Source organism: Microcaecilia unicolor, chromosome 2 (assembly GCF_901765095.1).
Source record: "Microcaecilia unicolor chromosome 2, aMicUni1.1, whole genome shotgun sequence".
Classification (NCBI taxonomy): domain Eukaryota; kingdom Metazoa; phylum Chordata; class Amphibia; order Gymnophiona; family Siphonopidae; genus Microcaecilia; species Microcaecilia unicolor.
Genome location: NC_044032.1, coordinates 591,904,886 through 591,922,070, shown reverse-complemented (window position 1 = coordinate 591,922,070; position 17,185 = coordinate 591,904,886). Strand labels below are relative to the sequence as shown.

At 46.9% G+C, this 17,185-nt stretch overlaps 1 protein-coding gene across 5 annotated transcripts in view; it reads right to left on the bottom strand.

Moving 5' to 3' along the window:
* Positions 1–13,814: 13,814 nt before the first annotated feature.
* MFAP3L (microfibril associated protein 3 like) overlaps positions 13,815–17,185 on the bottom strand; it is a 101,544-nt gene continuing 98,173 nt past the window's right edge. For all 5 annotated transcript variants that reach the window (XM_030191553.1, XM_030191552.1, XM_030191550.1 and 2 more), the window contains one exon: positions 13,815–15,295. In XM_030191553.1, coding sequence (XP_030047413.1) covers positions 14,457–15,295 — 839 coding nt within the window. In that variant the 3' untranslated portion in view covers positions 13,815–14,456. The remainder of the gene's footprint in view (positions 15,296–17,185) is intronic.

Genomic DNA, 17,185 nt, shown 5'->3' with positions numbered 1-17,185 from the left:
GGAGGTATTTTGCCGATGCTGAAGAAGTCCTGCTCTTCCAGCATGTAGCTGGAGCTTCTTGAGGCTTTTCCTTCCTTATTATAAAATTTTTTCTATTGCTTACAGTATTGATTATATGATAATCTTTTTTTCTTGTGTTGATGTGATATGTATTTGGATATTTGGGATTCTGTTCCTCAATTACGGTGTAGTTTACAAGTTTATATGGTACAGTCTGGATTAGCCAACCTTTGTTAATCTGACCATCTAGCATATTGGACAGACTCCCCTCCCCCCGGTGGCATTGTCACGTTTATTTCTATTAAAATCTTTGTTTTAGAACACTTTTTGAGAATTGGGAACTCTGTGTCTTTGTTTATGCATTGTTTGAGGGGTTTATGCAGTGTTTTCCGTATTATCTGACAACAGGTCTGACCCATTTATGTTGGATAATTGAGATTGTACTGTATTCAAAATGGATCACAACATAAACATAGCACGCAGCACAATATACTAAAATAAATACAGTTAAATTGAAAACTCCTCATAGAATACCCTTTTACCTTCATCCTCCCTAGCCACCTTCCCTTAACCCACTGTCCGACTAATCCAGATACATTATCAATGTAATAAAAATTAATATCTCCCCAACAGATGTGGAGGGGCATTTTTGATATGACGTCTAAATCCAACTTCAGACATTTTGTGGAAAACGTCTAAAAATCCAGTAGCGAACATGGCCATTTTCGAACCTGAAAAACATCTTTTCTTTGCTTTTTGAAAATGGCCATTTACTAGACGTTGTTGAGCTCAGTGCATCTATCTTTTTGGACCATTAAAAAAAAAAGTCCAAAAACTTACTGTACACCAGTACAATAGCCCTTATGCTTGCAAGTGTCACCTATATGAAGGTACAGTAGGTTTTTGGTGAGTTTGGAGGGCTCACACGTTCCACCACAAGTGTAATAGTTAAAGTGGGAGATGGGCCTGGGTCCTCTTCTTTGCAGGGCACTGCACCAACCACTAGGTTACTCCAGGGACCTGCTTGCTTCTCTAACAGGACTAGCCATAACATCTGAAGCTGTCATAGAGGCTGGTATGTATTATTTCTTTCACATCTTTGGGGGGTGATCATGCCTTAAACCCTCCATTTAGGGCACGTTTTGTGACTTAGTCATGATAAAAACAGGTCTAGACCAAAACATCTAACCCAGTGGTTTCCAAACCTGGTCCTGGAGGCACCCGCAGCCAGTCAGGTTTTTAGGGTATCCACAATGAATATTCATGAGAGAGATTTGCATTCAAATCTCTCTCATGAATATTCATTGTGGCTGGGGTGCCTCCAGGATCAGGTTTGGGAACCACTGATCTAAACTGTAGCTCTGGATGTTTTTGTTTTGTTCCATTATGGCAGAAAAACGTCGAAGTGTTAGGAACATGGCCCCTTGTGATTTGGACATACTGCTGACAAACAACATTGAAAAATGTCTTACAAATGGGTTTTGAAAATAGTGATTTGGGCTTTTTGGCAAATAAAACATCCAAATGCTGCTTTGTGCCACTTTGATTCGAAAATGAGTCCCTTAGTCTTCTTTAAAAAAATTGAAGGAACAATCAAGTCTTCAGCTATCTATGAAGAGAATGATAAATTGTTTCTAGTCTTACTGTCAAGGGGAGGTTATACCAAAGTGCAGGTGCTCTATCTGTGAACGATCTGTTCATGGTTATCCTTAACCTAACCTCCCTAGGTGAAAGCAAGTTTAAAAAGTTCCTGGCTAGAATGCAACACCTGTGTGGGCCTATAGTTTTATTCAAATTCAATCCTTACTATACCTTGGGGTCAGACCATGTAAGCTTCGGAGTAACAATATAATAATTTTAATCAAATACGTGCAGTGATAGGAAACCAGTGAAATGCCTTCAAGATGGGGGTTGCAAGATTTCATCTTTTATAGCCTGTAATGTTCACTGCTGTGTTTTGGACAAACTGCAATAAAAACCCCACCATTTCTTCAGTATTCCCAAACAGCCAGCATGGGAGTATTCTAAATGCATTAATACCACAGCCTGCACGTGTGGTCTGTCATATATTGCTTGCAGCCGGTATATATGAAATTAAATAAATAAAAGATATAGGGGCCCTTTTACTAACATAAGTACATAAGTATTGCTCAGTGTGTGCTAACAGACAAGCTCGTGTTAGATGCTGCATGTCCTATTTTATACCCATTGTCTGTGTTAAGATTTAGTAAAAGCACCACAAAATAATTAAGCATAAATTAGCAAATGCTTGACTGATGATCATGGATATTGGATCTGACATTGACAAGGCTAACACCTACAGGGTGAGGCAAAAAAAAAAAAAAGTAACTCCCTGGAGTTATTTGGGGTTCTCTCAGCAACCGCTTGGAATTTCAGTGTTAAAGTTTTACCTCCTGATGCAACAGTCAATGGAAGAAGGTGCCCTTGACGGGGTCTTAGGACTCTTGGATTGTGTGGAGTCTGTCTGAAGCTGCAGCTTTAAGGAGTTGATCTTAATGGCACCAAGGAAGATAGCAGCAAGCACCTTTGAGTTGGGTGACAGTTCTGAGTGGATAAGCATTCGGATTAATTTCTCTATACATTTTCCTGATTTTATGCACAGTTATATATTTTTGGTACTTATTTATTTATAACACAGCTTATAGACCGCAATATTCTGTATTCTAGGTGGTTTACAAAAGCTACATCCATAATAAAATCCTAAACAAAGGGGCCCTTTTACTAAGCCGCGTAAGCGTCTATGTGCGCCAAAATGGAGCTACCGACAGCTACTGCGTGGCCCTTGTGGTAATTTCACCTTTGGCATGAAAATTGCATAGGTCATTACCGCCCGGGACTTTACCGCCACATCAACGGCTGGAAGTAAGGTCTCAGATCCAAAATGGACGCACAGCAATTTTCACTTTGATGCACGTCCATTTTCAGCAAAAATTTTTAAAAGGGCTTTTTTTTTTACAGGCGCACTGAAAAATGGATTATTGCGCGCCCCAAACCCGTGCCTACACTACCGCAAGCCATTTTTCAGTGCACTTTAGTAAAAGGACCCCAAAGACTATATATTCAATACAAAAGCAGATTACTAGAAACATAAATTGAAATTTTGACATTGTGGGGATTTTGAATTGTATATTTTCACAGGGTTTTTTTTTTTTTGGAACAGTCATTTTTCTCCATTTTGTGGAGTTGTTTTTTTTTTTCCGTGTTTAATTGAAACCTGATAAAACTGGTGTCTCCATATAAGAGTATAGCTCTTTAAACTAAAATCATTTCCTGGAGCTTTGAGGTTTCCCTTTTTTAAGAATGTTGGTTATTAAGGTGATTTGCAATTTCTTTCAATGGGTGCAAACTAATTTTTGTATTTGAGGTTATATATAGTTTGCTTCTCTATTATATTATTTCTGAATGAAAAGATTTTTAAACAACATCCATGCTTGATTTAAAGTTCTAACCTTTGCGGTTGATCCTTTTAGCTTCTTTTTAACCATTTTCCTCATTTTATCACAGTCGCCCTTTCAAAAATTAAATGCTGCCCCAATAGATTTCCTTCGTGCCTTCACTTTAGATATCAACTCAAATTTAATATGATCACTGTTTCCCAGCAGACCCAAAACTGTTAGTTCTCATACTATTTCTTGCATTCCACCAAGGATTAGATTAGAGATAATGATTCTGGGGGGAGCCATGGAGGAATCTGGCCTGAATTTTTAAATTCGCATGATATTTATCAGTTCAAAAAGTGGTGAAATTATTAGGTGTTTATCTGGATTCAGGACTCACCATGAAGAATCGGCGATAAGGGTCATTCAGACATATTTTGCACAGCTTCACTTGTTATATAAGTTGAGACCTGTGTTGCCACTATCAGGCTTATTTTCGAAAGAGAAGGGCACCCATCTTTCGACACAAATCGAGAGATGGGTGTCCTTCTCCCAGGGTCGCCCAAATCAGCATAATCGAAAGCCGATTTTGGGCGCCCTCAACTGCTTTCCGTTGTGGGGACAACCAAAGTTGCCGGGGGCGTGTCGGAAGCATAGCGAAGGCAGGATTGGGGCGTGCTTAACACATGGGCGTTCTCGGCCGATAATGGAAAAAAGAAGGCCGTCCCTGACGAGCACTTGGCTGACTTTACTTGGTCCATTTTTTCTTGCGACCACACCTCAAAAAGGTGCCTGAACTTACCAGATGACCACCAGAGGGAATCAGGGATGACCTCCCCTTACTCCCCAAGTGGTTACTAACACCCTCCCACCCTCAAAAAGAAACTTTAAAAATATTGTTTGCCAGCCTCTATGTCAGCCTCAAATGTCATACCCAGCTCCCTGACAGCAGTATGCAGGTCCCTGGAGCAGTTTTAGTGGGTGCAGTGCACTTCAGGTAGGCGGACCTAGGCCCATCCCCCCTACCTGTTACACTTGTGGTGGTAAATGTGAGCCCTTCAAAACCCACCAGAAACCCACTGTACCCACATGTAGGTGCCCCCTTCACCCCTTAGGGCTATGATAGTGTTGTTCAATTGTGGGTAGTGGGTTTTGAGGGGGGGGGGGTTTGGAGGAAAGGAAAGGAAGCTATGCACCTGGGAGCAATTTATGAAGTCCACTGCAGTGCCCCCTAGGGTGCCCAGTTGGTGTCTTGGTATGTGAGGGGGACCAGTGCACTATGAATGCTGGCTGCTCCCACAACCAAAGGGCTTGGATTTGGTCGCTTCTGAGATGGGCGTCCTCGGTTTCCATTATTGCCGAAAACCGGGGACGACCATCTCTAAGGACGACCATCTCTAATGTTGACTTAAATGTTGAGATTTGGACGTCCCTGACTGTATTATCGAAAGATGGCCGCCCATCTTGTTTCGATAATATGGGTTTCCCCGCCCCTTTGCGGGGACGTCCTCAGGAAAACTTGGGCGCCCCATTCGATTATGCCCCTCTATATGATTTTCGTGGGATAATTCAAAGCATGGTTGTATCTTGCCTAGATTACTGCAAAGGGTATGATACATACCTGTAGCAGTTGTTCTCCGAGGACAGCAGGCTGATTGTTCTCACGACTGGGTGACGTCCGCGGCAGCCCCCACCAACCGGAAATAAGCTTCGCGGGACGGTCAGCACGCAGGGCACGCCCACCGCGCATGCGCGGCCGTCTTCCCGCCCGTGCGCGACCGCTCCCGCCAGTTGAATGACTAGCAAAAAATATGATACACACAACTCCAAAGGGGAGGAGGGAGGGAAGGTGAGAACAATCAGCCTGCTGTCCTCGGAGAACAACTGCTACAGGTATGTATCATACCCTTTCTCCGAGGACAAGCAGGCTGCTTGTTCTCACGACTGGGGTATCCCTAGCTCTCAGGCTCACTCAAAACAAGAACCCAGGTCAATTGAACCTCGCAACGGCGAGTTTACAACAGAAATTGACCTACGAAGAACAACTAACTGAGAGTGCAGCCTGACCAGAATAAATTCGGGTCCTGGAGGGTGGAGTTGGATTTACACCCCAAACAGATTCTGCAGCACCGACTGCCCGAACCGACTGTCGCGTCGGGTATCCTGCTGGAGGCAGTAATGAGATGTGAATGTGTGGACAGATGACCACGTCGCAGCCTTGCAGATCTCTTCAATAGTGGCTGACTTCAAGTGGGCCACTGACGCTGCCATGGCTCTGACACTATGAGCCGTGACATGACCCTCAAGAGTCAGCCCAGCCTGGGCGTAAGTGAAGGAAATGCAATCTGCTAGCCAATTAGAGATGGTGCGTTTCCCGACAGCGACCCCTAGCCTGTTAGGGTCGAAAGAAACAAACAATTGGGCGGACTGTCTGTTGGGCTGTGTCCGCTCCAAGTAGAAGGCCAATGCTCTCTTGCAGTCCAATGTGTGCAACTGACGTTCAGCAGGGCGGGTATGCGGCCTGGGGAAGAATGTTGGCAAGACAATTGACTGGTTAAGATGGAACTCCGACACCACCTTCGGCAGGAACTTTGGGTGGGTGCGGAGCACTACTCTGTTGTGATGAAATTTGGTATATGGAGCATGAGCTACTAGGGCTTGAAGCTCACTGACCCTACGAGCTGAAGTAACTGCCACCAAGAAAATGACCTTCCAGGTCAAGTACTTCAGATGGCAGGTATTCAGTGGCTCAAAAGGAGGTTTCATCAGCTGGGTGAGGACGACGTTGAGATCCCATGACACAGCAGGAGGCTTGATAGGGGGCTTTGACAAAAGCAAGCCTCTCATGAATCGAACGACTAAAGGCTCTCCAGAGATGGCTTTTCCTTCCACACGATAATGGTAAGCACTAATCGCACTAAGGTGATTCCTTACTGAGTTGGTCTTGAGGCCAGACTCTGATAAGTGCAGAAGGTATTCAAGCAGGTTCTGTGCAGGGCAAGAACGAGGTTCTAGGGCCATGCTCTCACACCACACGACAAACCTCCTCCACTTGAAAAAGTAACTCTTTTTAGTGGAATCCTTTCTAGAGGCAAGCAAGACCCGGGAGACACCCTCAGACAGACCCAGCGCAGTGAAGTCTACGCCCTCAACATCCAGGCCGTGAGAGCCAGAGACTGAAGGTTGGGGTGCAGCAACGCTCCGTCGTTCTGCGAAATGAGAGTCGGAAAACACTCCAATCTCCGCGGTTCTTCGGAGGACAACTCCAGAAGAAGAGGGAACCAGATCTGACGGGGCCAAAAGGGCGCGATCAGAATCATGGTGCCGCGGTCTTGCTTGAGCTTCAGTAAGGTCTTCCCCACCAAAGGTATGGGAGGATAAGCATACAGGAGGCCGGTCCCCCAATGGAGGAGAAAGGCATCCGACGCTAGCCTGCCGTGTGCCTGAAGTCTGGAACAGAACAGAGGCAGCTTGTGGTTGGTCTGAGAGGCGAAAAGGTCCACCGAGGGGGTGCCCCACGCTCGGAAGATCTTGCGTACCACTCTGGCATGGAGCGACCACTCGTGCGGTTGCATGACTCTGCTCAGTCTGTCGGCCAGACTGTTGTTTACGCCTGCCAGGTACGTGGCTTGGAGGAGCATGCCGAACCGACACGCCCAACGCCACATCCCGACGGCCTCCTGGCACAGGGGGCGAGATCCGGTGCCCCCCTGCTTGTTGACGTAATACATTGCAACCTGATTGTCTGTCCGAATTTGGATAATTTGACAGGACAGCCGATCTCTGAAAGCCTTCAGTGCGTTCCAGATCGCTCGGAGCTCCAGGAGGTTGATCTGCAGATCCTTTTCCTGGAGGGACCACAGACCCTGAGTGTGGAGCCCATCGACATGGGCTCCCCACCCCAGGCGAGATGCATCCGTCGTCAGCACTTTCGTGGGCTGCGGAATTTGGAATGGGCGTCCCAGGGTCAAATTGGTCCGGATGGTCCACCAGAGCAGTGAAGTGCGGCAACTGGTGGAGAGGCGGGTGACATCTTCTAGATTCCCGGTGGCCTGGAACCACTGGGAAGCTAGGGTCCATTGAGCAGATCTCATGTGAAGACGAGCCATGGGAGTCACATGAACTGTGGAGGCCATATGACCTAGAAGTCTCAACATCTGCCGAGCTGTGATCTGCTGAGACGCTCTGGTCTGCGAAGCCAGGGTCAAGAGATAGGTGGCCCTCGCTTCGGGAAGGTAGGCCTGAGCTGTCTGGGAATTCAGCAGCGCTCCTATGAATTCCAGAGACTGAGTTGGCTGGAGATGGGACTTTGGGTAATTTATCACAAACCCCAGCAGCTCCAGAAGTTGGATAGTGCACTGCATGGACCGGAGGGCTCCTGCCTCCGAGGTGTTCTTGACCAGCCAATCGTCGAGATATGGGAACACGTGCACTCACAGCTTGCGTAGATAGGCCGCTACCACCACGAGGCACTTGGTAAACACTCGTGGGGCAGAGGCGAGCCCAAAGGGCAGCACACAATACTGAAAGTGCCGTGCGCCCAGTCGGAATCTGAGATACTGCCTGTGAGCTGGCAGTATCGGGATGTGAGTGTATGCGTCCTTTAAATCCAGGGAACATAGCCAATCGTTTTTCTGAATCATTGGCAGAAGGGTGCCCAAGGAAAGCATCCTGAACTTTTCTTTGACCAGGAATTTGTTCAGGCCTCTCAGGTCTAGGATGGGACGCATCCCCCCTGTTTTCTTTTCCACAAGGAAGTACCTGGAATAGAATCCCTGCCCTTCCTGCCCGGGTGGTACGGGCTCGACCGCATTGGCGCTGAGAAGGGCGGAGAGTTCCTCTGCAAGTACCTGCTTGTGATGGGAGCTGAAAGACTGAGCTCCCGGAGGACAATTTGGAGGCAGGGAGGCCAAATTCAGGGCGTATCCGCACCGCACTATTTGGAGAACCCACTGGTCGGAGGTTATGAGAGGCCACCTTTGGTGAAAAAATTTTAACCTCCCTCCGACCGGCAGATCGTCCGGTACGGACACTTGTAGGGCGGCTATGTTCCCGTGGATCCAGTCAAAAGCCCGTCCCCGGCTTTTGCTGTGGAGGCGCAGGGGGCTGCTTAGGCGCACGCTGTTGACGAGAACGAGCGCGCTGGGGCTGTCCCTGTGCCTGACGAGGCCTTCGTGCCGGCTGGATGTACCTACGCTTTGCAAAAGAATAGGGTGCAGCCTGCCGTGCCCGGGAAAAACGCCCACCCGTGGGGGCGGGTGCTGAAGGCGCCCGGTGGGAGAGCTTGTCGAGAGCGGTTTCCCGCTGATGCAGTTGGTCCACCATCTGCTCGACCTTCTCACCGAAAATGTTATCCCCCCGGCAAGGGACGTCAGCCAGTCTCTGCTGGGTGCGGTTGTCCAGGTCAGAGGCACGCAGCCATGAGAGCCTGCGCATCACTATACCTTGGGCCGCAGCACGAGATGCCACGTCACAGGTGTCAAAAATCCCCCTGGACAGGAACTTTCTGCACGCCTTCAGCTGCCTGACCACCTCCTGATAAGGCCTGGACTGCTCCGGCGGGAGCTTATCGACCAGGTCCGCCAGCTGTTGCACATTGGTCCGCATGTGGATGCTCATATAGAGCAGGTAAGATTGGATGCGGGTCACGAGCATGGAGGATTGGTAGGCCTTCCTCCCAAATGAGTCCAGAGTGCGAGACCCCCGCCCCGGGGGCGCCGAGGCGGTATCCCTCGAACTCCGTGCCCTCTTGAGAGCAGAATCCACGACCGCTGAGTCATGGGGCAACTGGGGCCGCATGAGCTCTGGGTCAGAGTGGATCCTGTACTGGGACTCTGCTTTCTTGGGAATGGTGGGATTAGTTAGTGGTCGCACCCAGTTCCGGAGCAGCGTCTCCTTCAGGACATTGTGCAGCGGTACCGTGGAGGACTCTCTAGGTGGTGATGGATAGTCGAGGACCTCGAGCATCTCGGCCCTCGGCTCTTCCACAGAGACCACGGGAAAGGGAATGCTTATAGACATATCCCGCACAAAGGAGGCAAAGGAGAGACTCTCAGGAGGTGAGAGCTTCCTCTCCGGTGACGGCGTGGGGTCCGAGGGAAGGCCTGTAGACTCCTCGGAGGAGAAATATCTCGGGTCCTCCTCTTCCCCCACGAGTCCTCGTCCTCGGTATCGGACATTAGCTCATGTAGCTGAGTCCGGTACCGGGCCCGGCTCGACGTCGAGGCACCAAGGTCTCGGTGTCGTCGAGCGGTGGACTCCCGCGCCGGCGGGGACGGAGCTCCCTCCATCGACGTCGACGGGGACTCCACCTGCGTGGCTGTCGAGACCGGCACCGCAAGCGGCGGCGGTGTCGACTGCCCCGGCGCCGGGCTAGAGCTCGCCGGCGCCACAGTCATCGGCGCCGAGGGCGCAAGCACCCCCGGCGCCGGCACAGCCTGGCGCATCAGCCCTTCCAGGATCCCCGGAAGGATGGCTCTGAGGCACTCGTCCAGGCCCGCTGCCGGGAAAGGCGGTGGGGCCGGTAAGGGTGTCGGTGCCGGAAGCTGCTGGGGGCCAGGAGATGGCACCGAGGTGCCGGAACCCCGACGCGTCGGTACCTCCACCACCGACGGAGATCTCTCCTCTCTGCGATGACGCTTCGGCGTCGACTCCTCTTCAGGGTGCACCGAGGGCTCCCGGTGACGGCGCTTCTTGTCTTTTTTCCGGTGCACGTCACCGGTGCCGGAGGGCATGGAGGAGGAGGAGGTCGATCCCCCTCGGTCTCGGGGTACCGGGTCCGACAGGGTTCGGTCCCGTGGCTCACGAGTTGAGGGAGTGACCGGGGCCGACTGCCCACGCGGTCTCTCTACCCCACTCTCGCCGGCGGACCGGCGGGCCGACGGGACCTGTTCTCCTGGGGTCGCTGCCATCGGTGCCGATGTCTCGGGCATCGATACCGGTACCGAAGAACCGGTCTTCGATACCGATGCCGTCGAGGTCGACGTCGAGGGGCCGGCGCAAGTTCCAAAAAGACGGTCCCGCAGAACTTGCCTCGCAACCTGAGTCCGTTTCCGGAGACCGAGACACAAAACGCACGACTTGAGATTGTGCTCCGGCCCGAGGCACTGGAGGCACCAAGCGTGGGTGTCGGTCTGCGAGATCGGCCGGCCGCAGCGACCACACTTTTTAAATCCACTCGGGACCTTCGAGGACATCGACGGAAAAATCGCGTCGGCGAAGTCAAAGTCGGCAATGGTGGCTAAAATCACACCACGAAAATTGTAACCGACCGAGCGGCCACTAGGCCGCAACGAGGCGTCCCCGCTAGAAAGCGAGGGAAAAGAAGGAGCGCGTGCTCCACACGCGCAAAATTCTTTTTTTTTTTTTTTTTTTTAATAAAAGAGAAAGAAGAAAAAGAAGAGGCCGAACAGGCCAAAAGCGACGATCCGCGTAAACGCGGTCGAAAAAATCCGGCGGCTGAAACGAGAGAGAGGGGAAAACACAACTCTCTCAGTCGCGGAAAAAAAGTAACTGGCGGGAGCGGTCGCGCACGGGCGGGAAGACGGCCGCGCATGCGCGGTGGGCGTGCCCTGCGTGCTGACCGTCCCGCGAAGCTTATTTCCGGTTGGTGGGGGCTGCCGCGGACGTCACCCAGTCGTGAGAACAAGCAGCCTGCTTGTCCTCGGAGAATGCCCTTTATCTTGGTATGGTTAAGACCAGGATGTGGGCGCTGCAGTCAGTACAAAATGCTGCTGCTACGTTGGTTGCTGGTGTGTCAAGGGTGATGCATATCACACCAGTTTTGAAACAGTTGCACTGGCTCCCTGTTCAATACAGGATACAGTTTAAAGTTCTCTGCTTTGTTCATCAGGATGTTTATACATCCTCTCCCAAAGTATTTGAAAGACTATTTCACTGTATATCAACCCAATAGATGTCAACCCAATATATCAACCCAATAGCTGCAATGCACCTATCTTTAGATAGGATTGTTACTGTACGATATACTGTTACAATAAATGCTGCCTTTTTGGTAGCAGTGACACTGATGTGGAATGCATTGCTAGGACAACTGTCTCTATATGCCAGTATGTGCAGTGCAATTTAAGCAGCTCTTATAAAAGCTTGTACAATACGTGAGTTTTTGTGAGGAAAGTTTTGACGCAGTAAGAGCAGCATTTCTATTATCTGTGATATGTCTAAGATTTATTTTATTTTAATGTTTGTTTGTATTTTATAAACTGCCTAGTTTATAAGCAGTATAGCAATGTGGAAACTAAATAAAAAAAACCTAAAATAGTTCCTGGACCAGTTGCTCCAAGAAGTCATTTATTACATCTAGGAATTTTACCTCCCTAGTGCTCTCTGATGTAATATTTATCCAGTCAATATTGGGGTATTGAAATCACCCATTATTATACAGTTGCCCAATTTGCCAGCTTTCCTAATTTCTTTAAACATTTCTTCATCTGTCTGTTCTGTCCTGGTGGTTGATAGTACAGCCCTACCAGTATACTCCTTCCCTTCACAAAATGGAATTTCTATCCATAAAGATTCCACAATGCTTTTTCATGTAGAATGTTTATTCCCTAACTATATTTCCTCTAACATATAGTGCAACACTATCATTGTGATATAATTTGTACCCTGACAACACAGTGTCCCACTGATTGTCCTGCTTCCACTAGGTCTCTGAGATGCCTATTATATCTACTTCTTCATTTAGTGATATGTACTCTAACTCTCCCATATTAGTTTTTAGGCTTCTAGCATTTATATAGAGAGACACTTTGAATTGTGTTTTTTCCTTGCATCTACAAGTTGCTTTGAAGTTGATGGGAATAATTTGCATCCTTTACTCTGCTTTCCCCTTAAACACTCCTGGCTTTCATTCACCATTATTGAAACCTCTCTATTGGGATTCCCTAAATGTCCTGTTTTAATAGTATCCTTCAAGGACACTCCACACCGAATCATGTGCTCCTGAGTGACTGTTGGATTTTCCCTCCATTTTAGTTTAAAAGCTGCTCCACCTCCTTTTTAAATGATAGTGCCTGCAGCCTGGTTCCATTCTTACGGATTAGGCTCCCCTTTCCCAGACTGTTGCCCAGTTCCTAACAAATCTAAATCCCTCATCCATGAATCATCATCTCAATCACACATTGAGACTTTGGAGCTCTGCCTGCCTCTTGGGGCCTGTGCGTGGAATGGGGAGTATTTCCGAAAATGCTACCCTTGAAGATCTGGATTTCAGCTTTCTACTTAAGTGCTTAAATTTGTCTCCCAAATCCTCCCTCCCACATTTTCCTATGTCATTTATACCCAAATGTACCAAGATAGCTAGCTTCTCCCCAGCACCATCTAGGTGATGCATGAGGTCCACCACCTTTACACAAGGCAGGCATGTGGCTAGGCGATCTTCATGTCCAGCAGCCACCCAGCTATCTACATGCCTAATGATCAAATCACCAACACCTAACCCTTTTCTCTTCGGCAGAAATCCCTGGAGACACATCCTCAGTGTGAGAGGTTATTGCATCTCCTGGTGGGCAGGTCCTGGCTTTAGGATTACTTCCTACTCTACCAGGGTGATGCTCTCCTCTCCTCCAAGGCAGCACAGCGGCTGCCAGACTGAAGGTGGGACTTCTCTACAACTTCCCTGTAGGTCTCTTCTATGTATCTCTCTGTCTCCCTCAGCTCCTCCAAGTCTGCTATTCTAACCACAAAAGAACAGACTCATTATCTGAGAGCTAAGAGCTCTTTGCATCAAGCACACACATATAACCTCTCACCAACTGGGAGATAATCATACATGTGACACTGAGTGCAGAACACTGGATAGCACCCCTTTTGCTGCCGGACTGCTGTCTGCATCTTAGTATTATTGAGTAGTTTAATTAACTAAAACTTGTTAAGGTACTAGGGATAGACTAATATAAAAACCTTAAGATTATATGGTATATTGTGTGATTTATTTAGTGTTTGCTTCTCAGCAAGTAATGAAAACTCCCCTCATTATCCTAATTAGAATCATTGCCTATAAATTAAGACAATAAATGGAAGAGATGTGCTAGGGGTGAGTGTGAAAAGAAGACTGATCTAGGCCCTGCTATGCTTTTTAGAGGCTACTTTTTAATGCTATAGACTGTGACAGTTAAGTTTCTATGTCTGGCAAGAAGTTCAAGTTTAGAACTATGGAAACTAGTAAGTTTGCTTTTTTTTGAAAATTCATACTATCAATAAATCTACAATTTCTCTTTTATCCCAATCTTTAAATCACCAAAGAACAGAGCAAAATAATATTCACTTACCCAGAGAAATGTCAGTAACATAAACATAGCTTAAGATAATTAAATGTTATTTAATAGTAATACAATTTTCTACAATTTAGTAATACAAGTACATACAATTTCTCATTGAAATCCAAAGCAGTTGCTGAGAAAACAGCAAAAACTAGTGAGTTGCTTTTTTTTTTTTTGCCTCAGTCTGTAGACTCCCTTCTGAAGACGGGAAAGTTCATTATTCCTGGTGACTAAATAATACACACAATTATTTTCTCTAACATCTTACATTCATTTAAATCACCCTCTATTGATAAGGTAATTCACAAACAAAGAACTTTAATAGTAAACATAACTTTATTTCATTATCACAGTGCTGCCTCCTGGGCATTATTTTAAATTCAGAACTTTTTAAAAAAAAATTATGAACACAAAGAAAATGAATACGCTCTGGCAGAACAAATACATAAAATGTATTTTTGATTAGCATGTCCAGTGTCTAAACTAGCACCTTGGTGTGATCATAGCTTGAGGTGCTTCACACCACAGATATGGAAATCAGCATGGTAAACATTTTCTGGTAAGTAACATGATTCCAAAACAGCAAATAATAGTAATTATTTAGTCCTAAACAGATTGTATTTTATTCAGACCAGGAAGGAAGTGAACAGGAGCCTACATGCATGATTACGTATAATAGCGTTTTAACCAGTAAGGCTTAGTGGTAAGTGCTTTTTTTATTTTAAAAAGGGCCCCACCTGATCTCTATCTTATGCATAGATTTGGAGAATAAATATTACACATGGCTTTCATAAACAATACATGTAGTTTTGCTCTCTGTCAGAGCTTCTAGTGCTGGTTCAGTAGAAAGTGCTGCTGCTGCTTGTGCTGTATTGTCCTCCTTGCTATCGGATGGCTCACTGTGGTGTGATTGAGTGTCTATACATTCCGTTCTAGACAACGGGTGGACAGACACCTTTATTGCAATCTGTCGTGGCTGTTCATGTAATGAAAAGGCATCAGAATCGTCAGCTGGGGAATCACTGCGCATTAAAGCATTGGGCATGGCATAAACTTCTTGTACATCAGAAGCCTCTCGACTTCCAGGGACCTGCCTCACAAAGGTCTGTCCCTGCTCCTCCAGGCCAACAACTACCATGATCTCCTCCATTATTGTCCTGCAGTTCATGATGAGAGGTGGAAGGGGAACACTCCTGGCTAGCTCCTCAATGTAGCGAGCAAACTCCATGGTCTTGAACTGGGTTACTTTGGCAAGCTCAAGAGTTTTAGCTGAGGTTATGATTGGAATACGCTTTGCAATCTCAAAAGCCTTTTGCAATTTCTCTGCTCCTTCTGTTCGGAAGAATTCATTGATGGCTTTTTCAGTTTTCTTGAGGTGGCTGCTCATCATACATAGTCTGGTGATATTTAAGATCATAACAATGGTAAACGCTATGAGGCAGACAATCATGTAGTAGATCCCCATATCTCCAGAGGTAAAGACAACCCTCAGAGTAATGGTATTATTCATGCTGCCATGAGCATTGGAAGCGACACAGGTATATTTACCTCGATCATCAAAAGTCACGCTGGTAATATTCAACAAGCCACTATCAAGAATCCACCATCTGCCTACTGGAGGGAAAAAAAAACACATTAAGATTTGAGTTCAGTCAAATATTTAAGCAGCAACTATATAAGTTTTGACATTTACTCTACAATGAAAAGTGATTTCAATTTTTAATCAAATCTAGCTTATAAAATTTGAGCAGGATTCAAAATGTTCTAACGCAGACTACATTCTGTACCACAAGTTGGCACACCAACTGTCATCTAAAAGGGATGATATTATGAGGTTTGCATTGTTCACCATTTGTGATTAGACTGGGATTGCACAGTAACTAGGTACACTGAACAACTGGGTGACCTAGTGGTAAGAGCAGATATGAAGACAGATGACTTATGTTTATATTTATTTATTTATAACCTGCCTTTATCCAAGGTGGGTGATAACTCAACACACATAATCTAAAACACAGAATGCAAACCACTCGCAAATAAACTGAAAACATTACAGCACAAATACAGCAGCACAAATATTGGAAAACATTAAAGGTCAGCAGAGTGATCCAGGAGATAGCGCTCCAATATCAGTTTGAAAGACGCGGTATCCTGCTGAGACTTCAGAAGTAACTTGTTCCATGCGAAAGGTCCAGCCATAGCAAAGGTACCAGTTTTGGTAATTTGCTGATGTAAACGTCTGATAATAAACAGGCGTCCACTGAGCGCAATAACCTTGACAGTATATAATGCCAAAGAACAGTGCGCAAATAACAAGTAGGATCATGCTGTTATAGATCAGTAGTAACAGCTTAAATTTTATCCTCTGTGCCATTGGTAACCAGCACAGCTGTTGTAACAAAGGAGACACATGATCAAACCGCGAAAGGCCCAACACCAGCCATACAGTGGTGGAAATAAGTATTTGATCCCTTGCTGATTTTGTAAGTTTGCCCACTGACAAAGACATGAGCAGCCCATAATTGAAGGGTAGGTTATTGGTAACAGTGAGAGATAGCACATCACAAATTAAATCCGGAAAATCACATTGTGGAAAGTATATGAATTTATTTGCATTCTGCAGAGGGAAATAAGTATTTGATCCCCCACCAACCAGTAAGAGATCTGGCCCCTACAGACCAGGTAGATGCTCCAAATCAACTCGTTACCTGCATGACAGACAGCTGTCGGCAATGGTCACCTGTATGAAAGACACCTGTCCACAGACTCAGTGAATCAGTCAGACTCTAACCTCTACAAAATGGCCAAGAGCAAGGAGCTGTCTAAGGATGTCAGGGACAAGATCATACACCTGCACAAGGCTGGAATGGGCTACAAAACCATCAGTAAGATGCTGGGCGAGAAGGAGACAACTGTTGGTGCCATAGTAAGAAAATGGAAGAAGTACAAAATGACTGTCAATCGACAAAGATCTGGGGCTCCACGCAAAATCTCACCTCGTGGGGTATCCTTGATCATGAGGAAGGTTAGAAATCAGCCTACAACTACAAGGGGGGAACTTGTCAATGATCTCAAGGCAGCTGGGACCACTGTCACCACGAAAACCATTGGTAACACATTACGACATAACGGATTGCAATCCTGCAGTGCCCGCAAGGTCCCCCTGCTCCGGAAGGCACATGTGACGGCCCGTCTGAAGTTTGCCAGTGAACACCTGGATGATGCCGAGAGTGATTGGGAGAAGGTGCTGTGGTCAGATGAGACAAAAATTGAGCTCTTTGGCATGAACTCAACTCGCCGTGTTTGGAGGAAGAGAAATGCTGCCTATGACCCAAAGAACACCGTCCCCACTGTCAAGCATGGAGGTGGAAATGTTATGTTTTGGGGGTGTTTCTCTGCTAAGGGCACAGGACTACTTCACCGCATCAATGGGAGAATGGATGGGGCCATGTACCGTACAATTCTGAGTGACAACCTCCTTCCCTCCGCCAGGGCCTTAAAAAT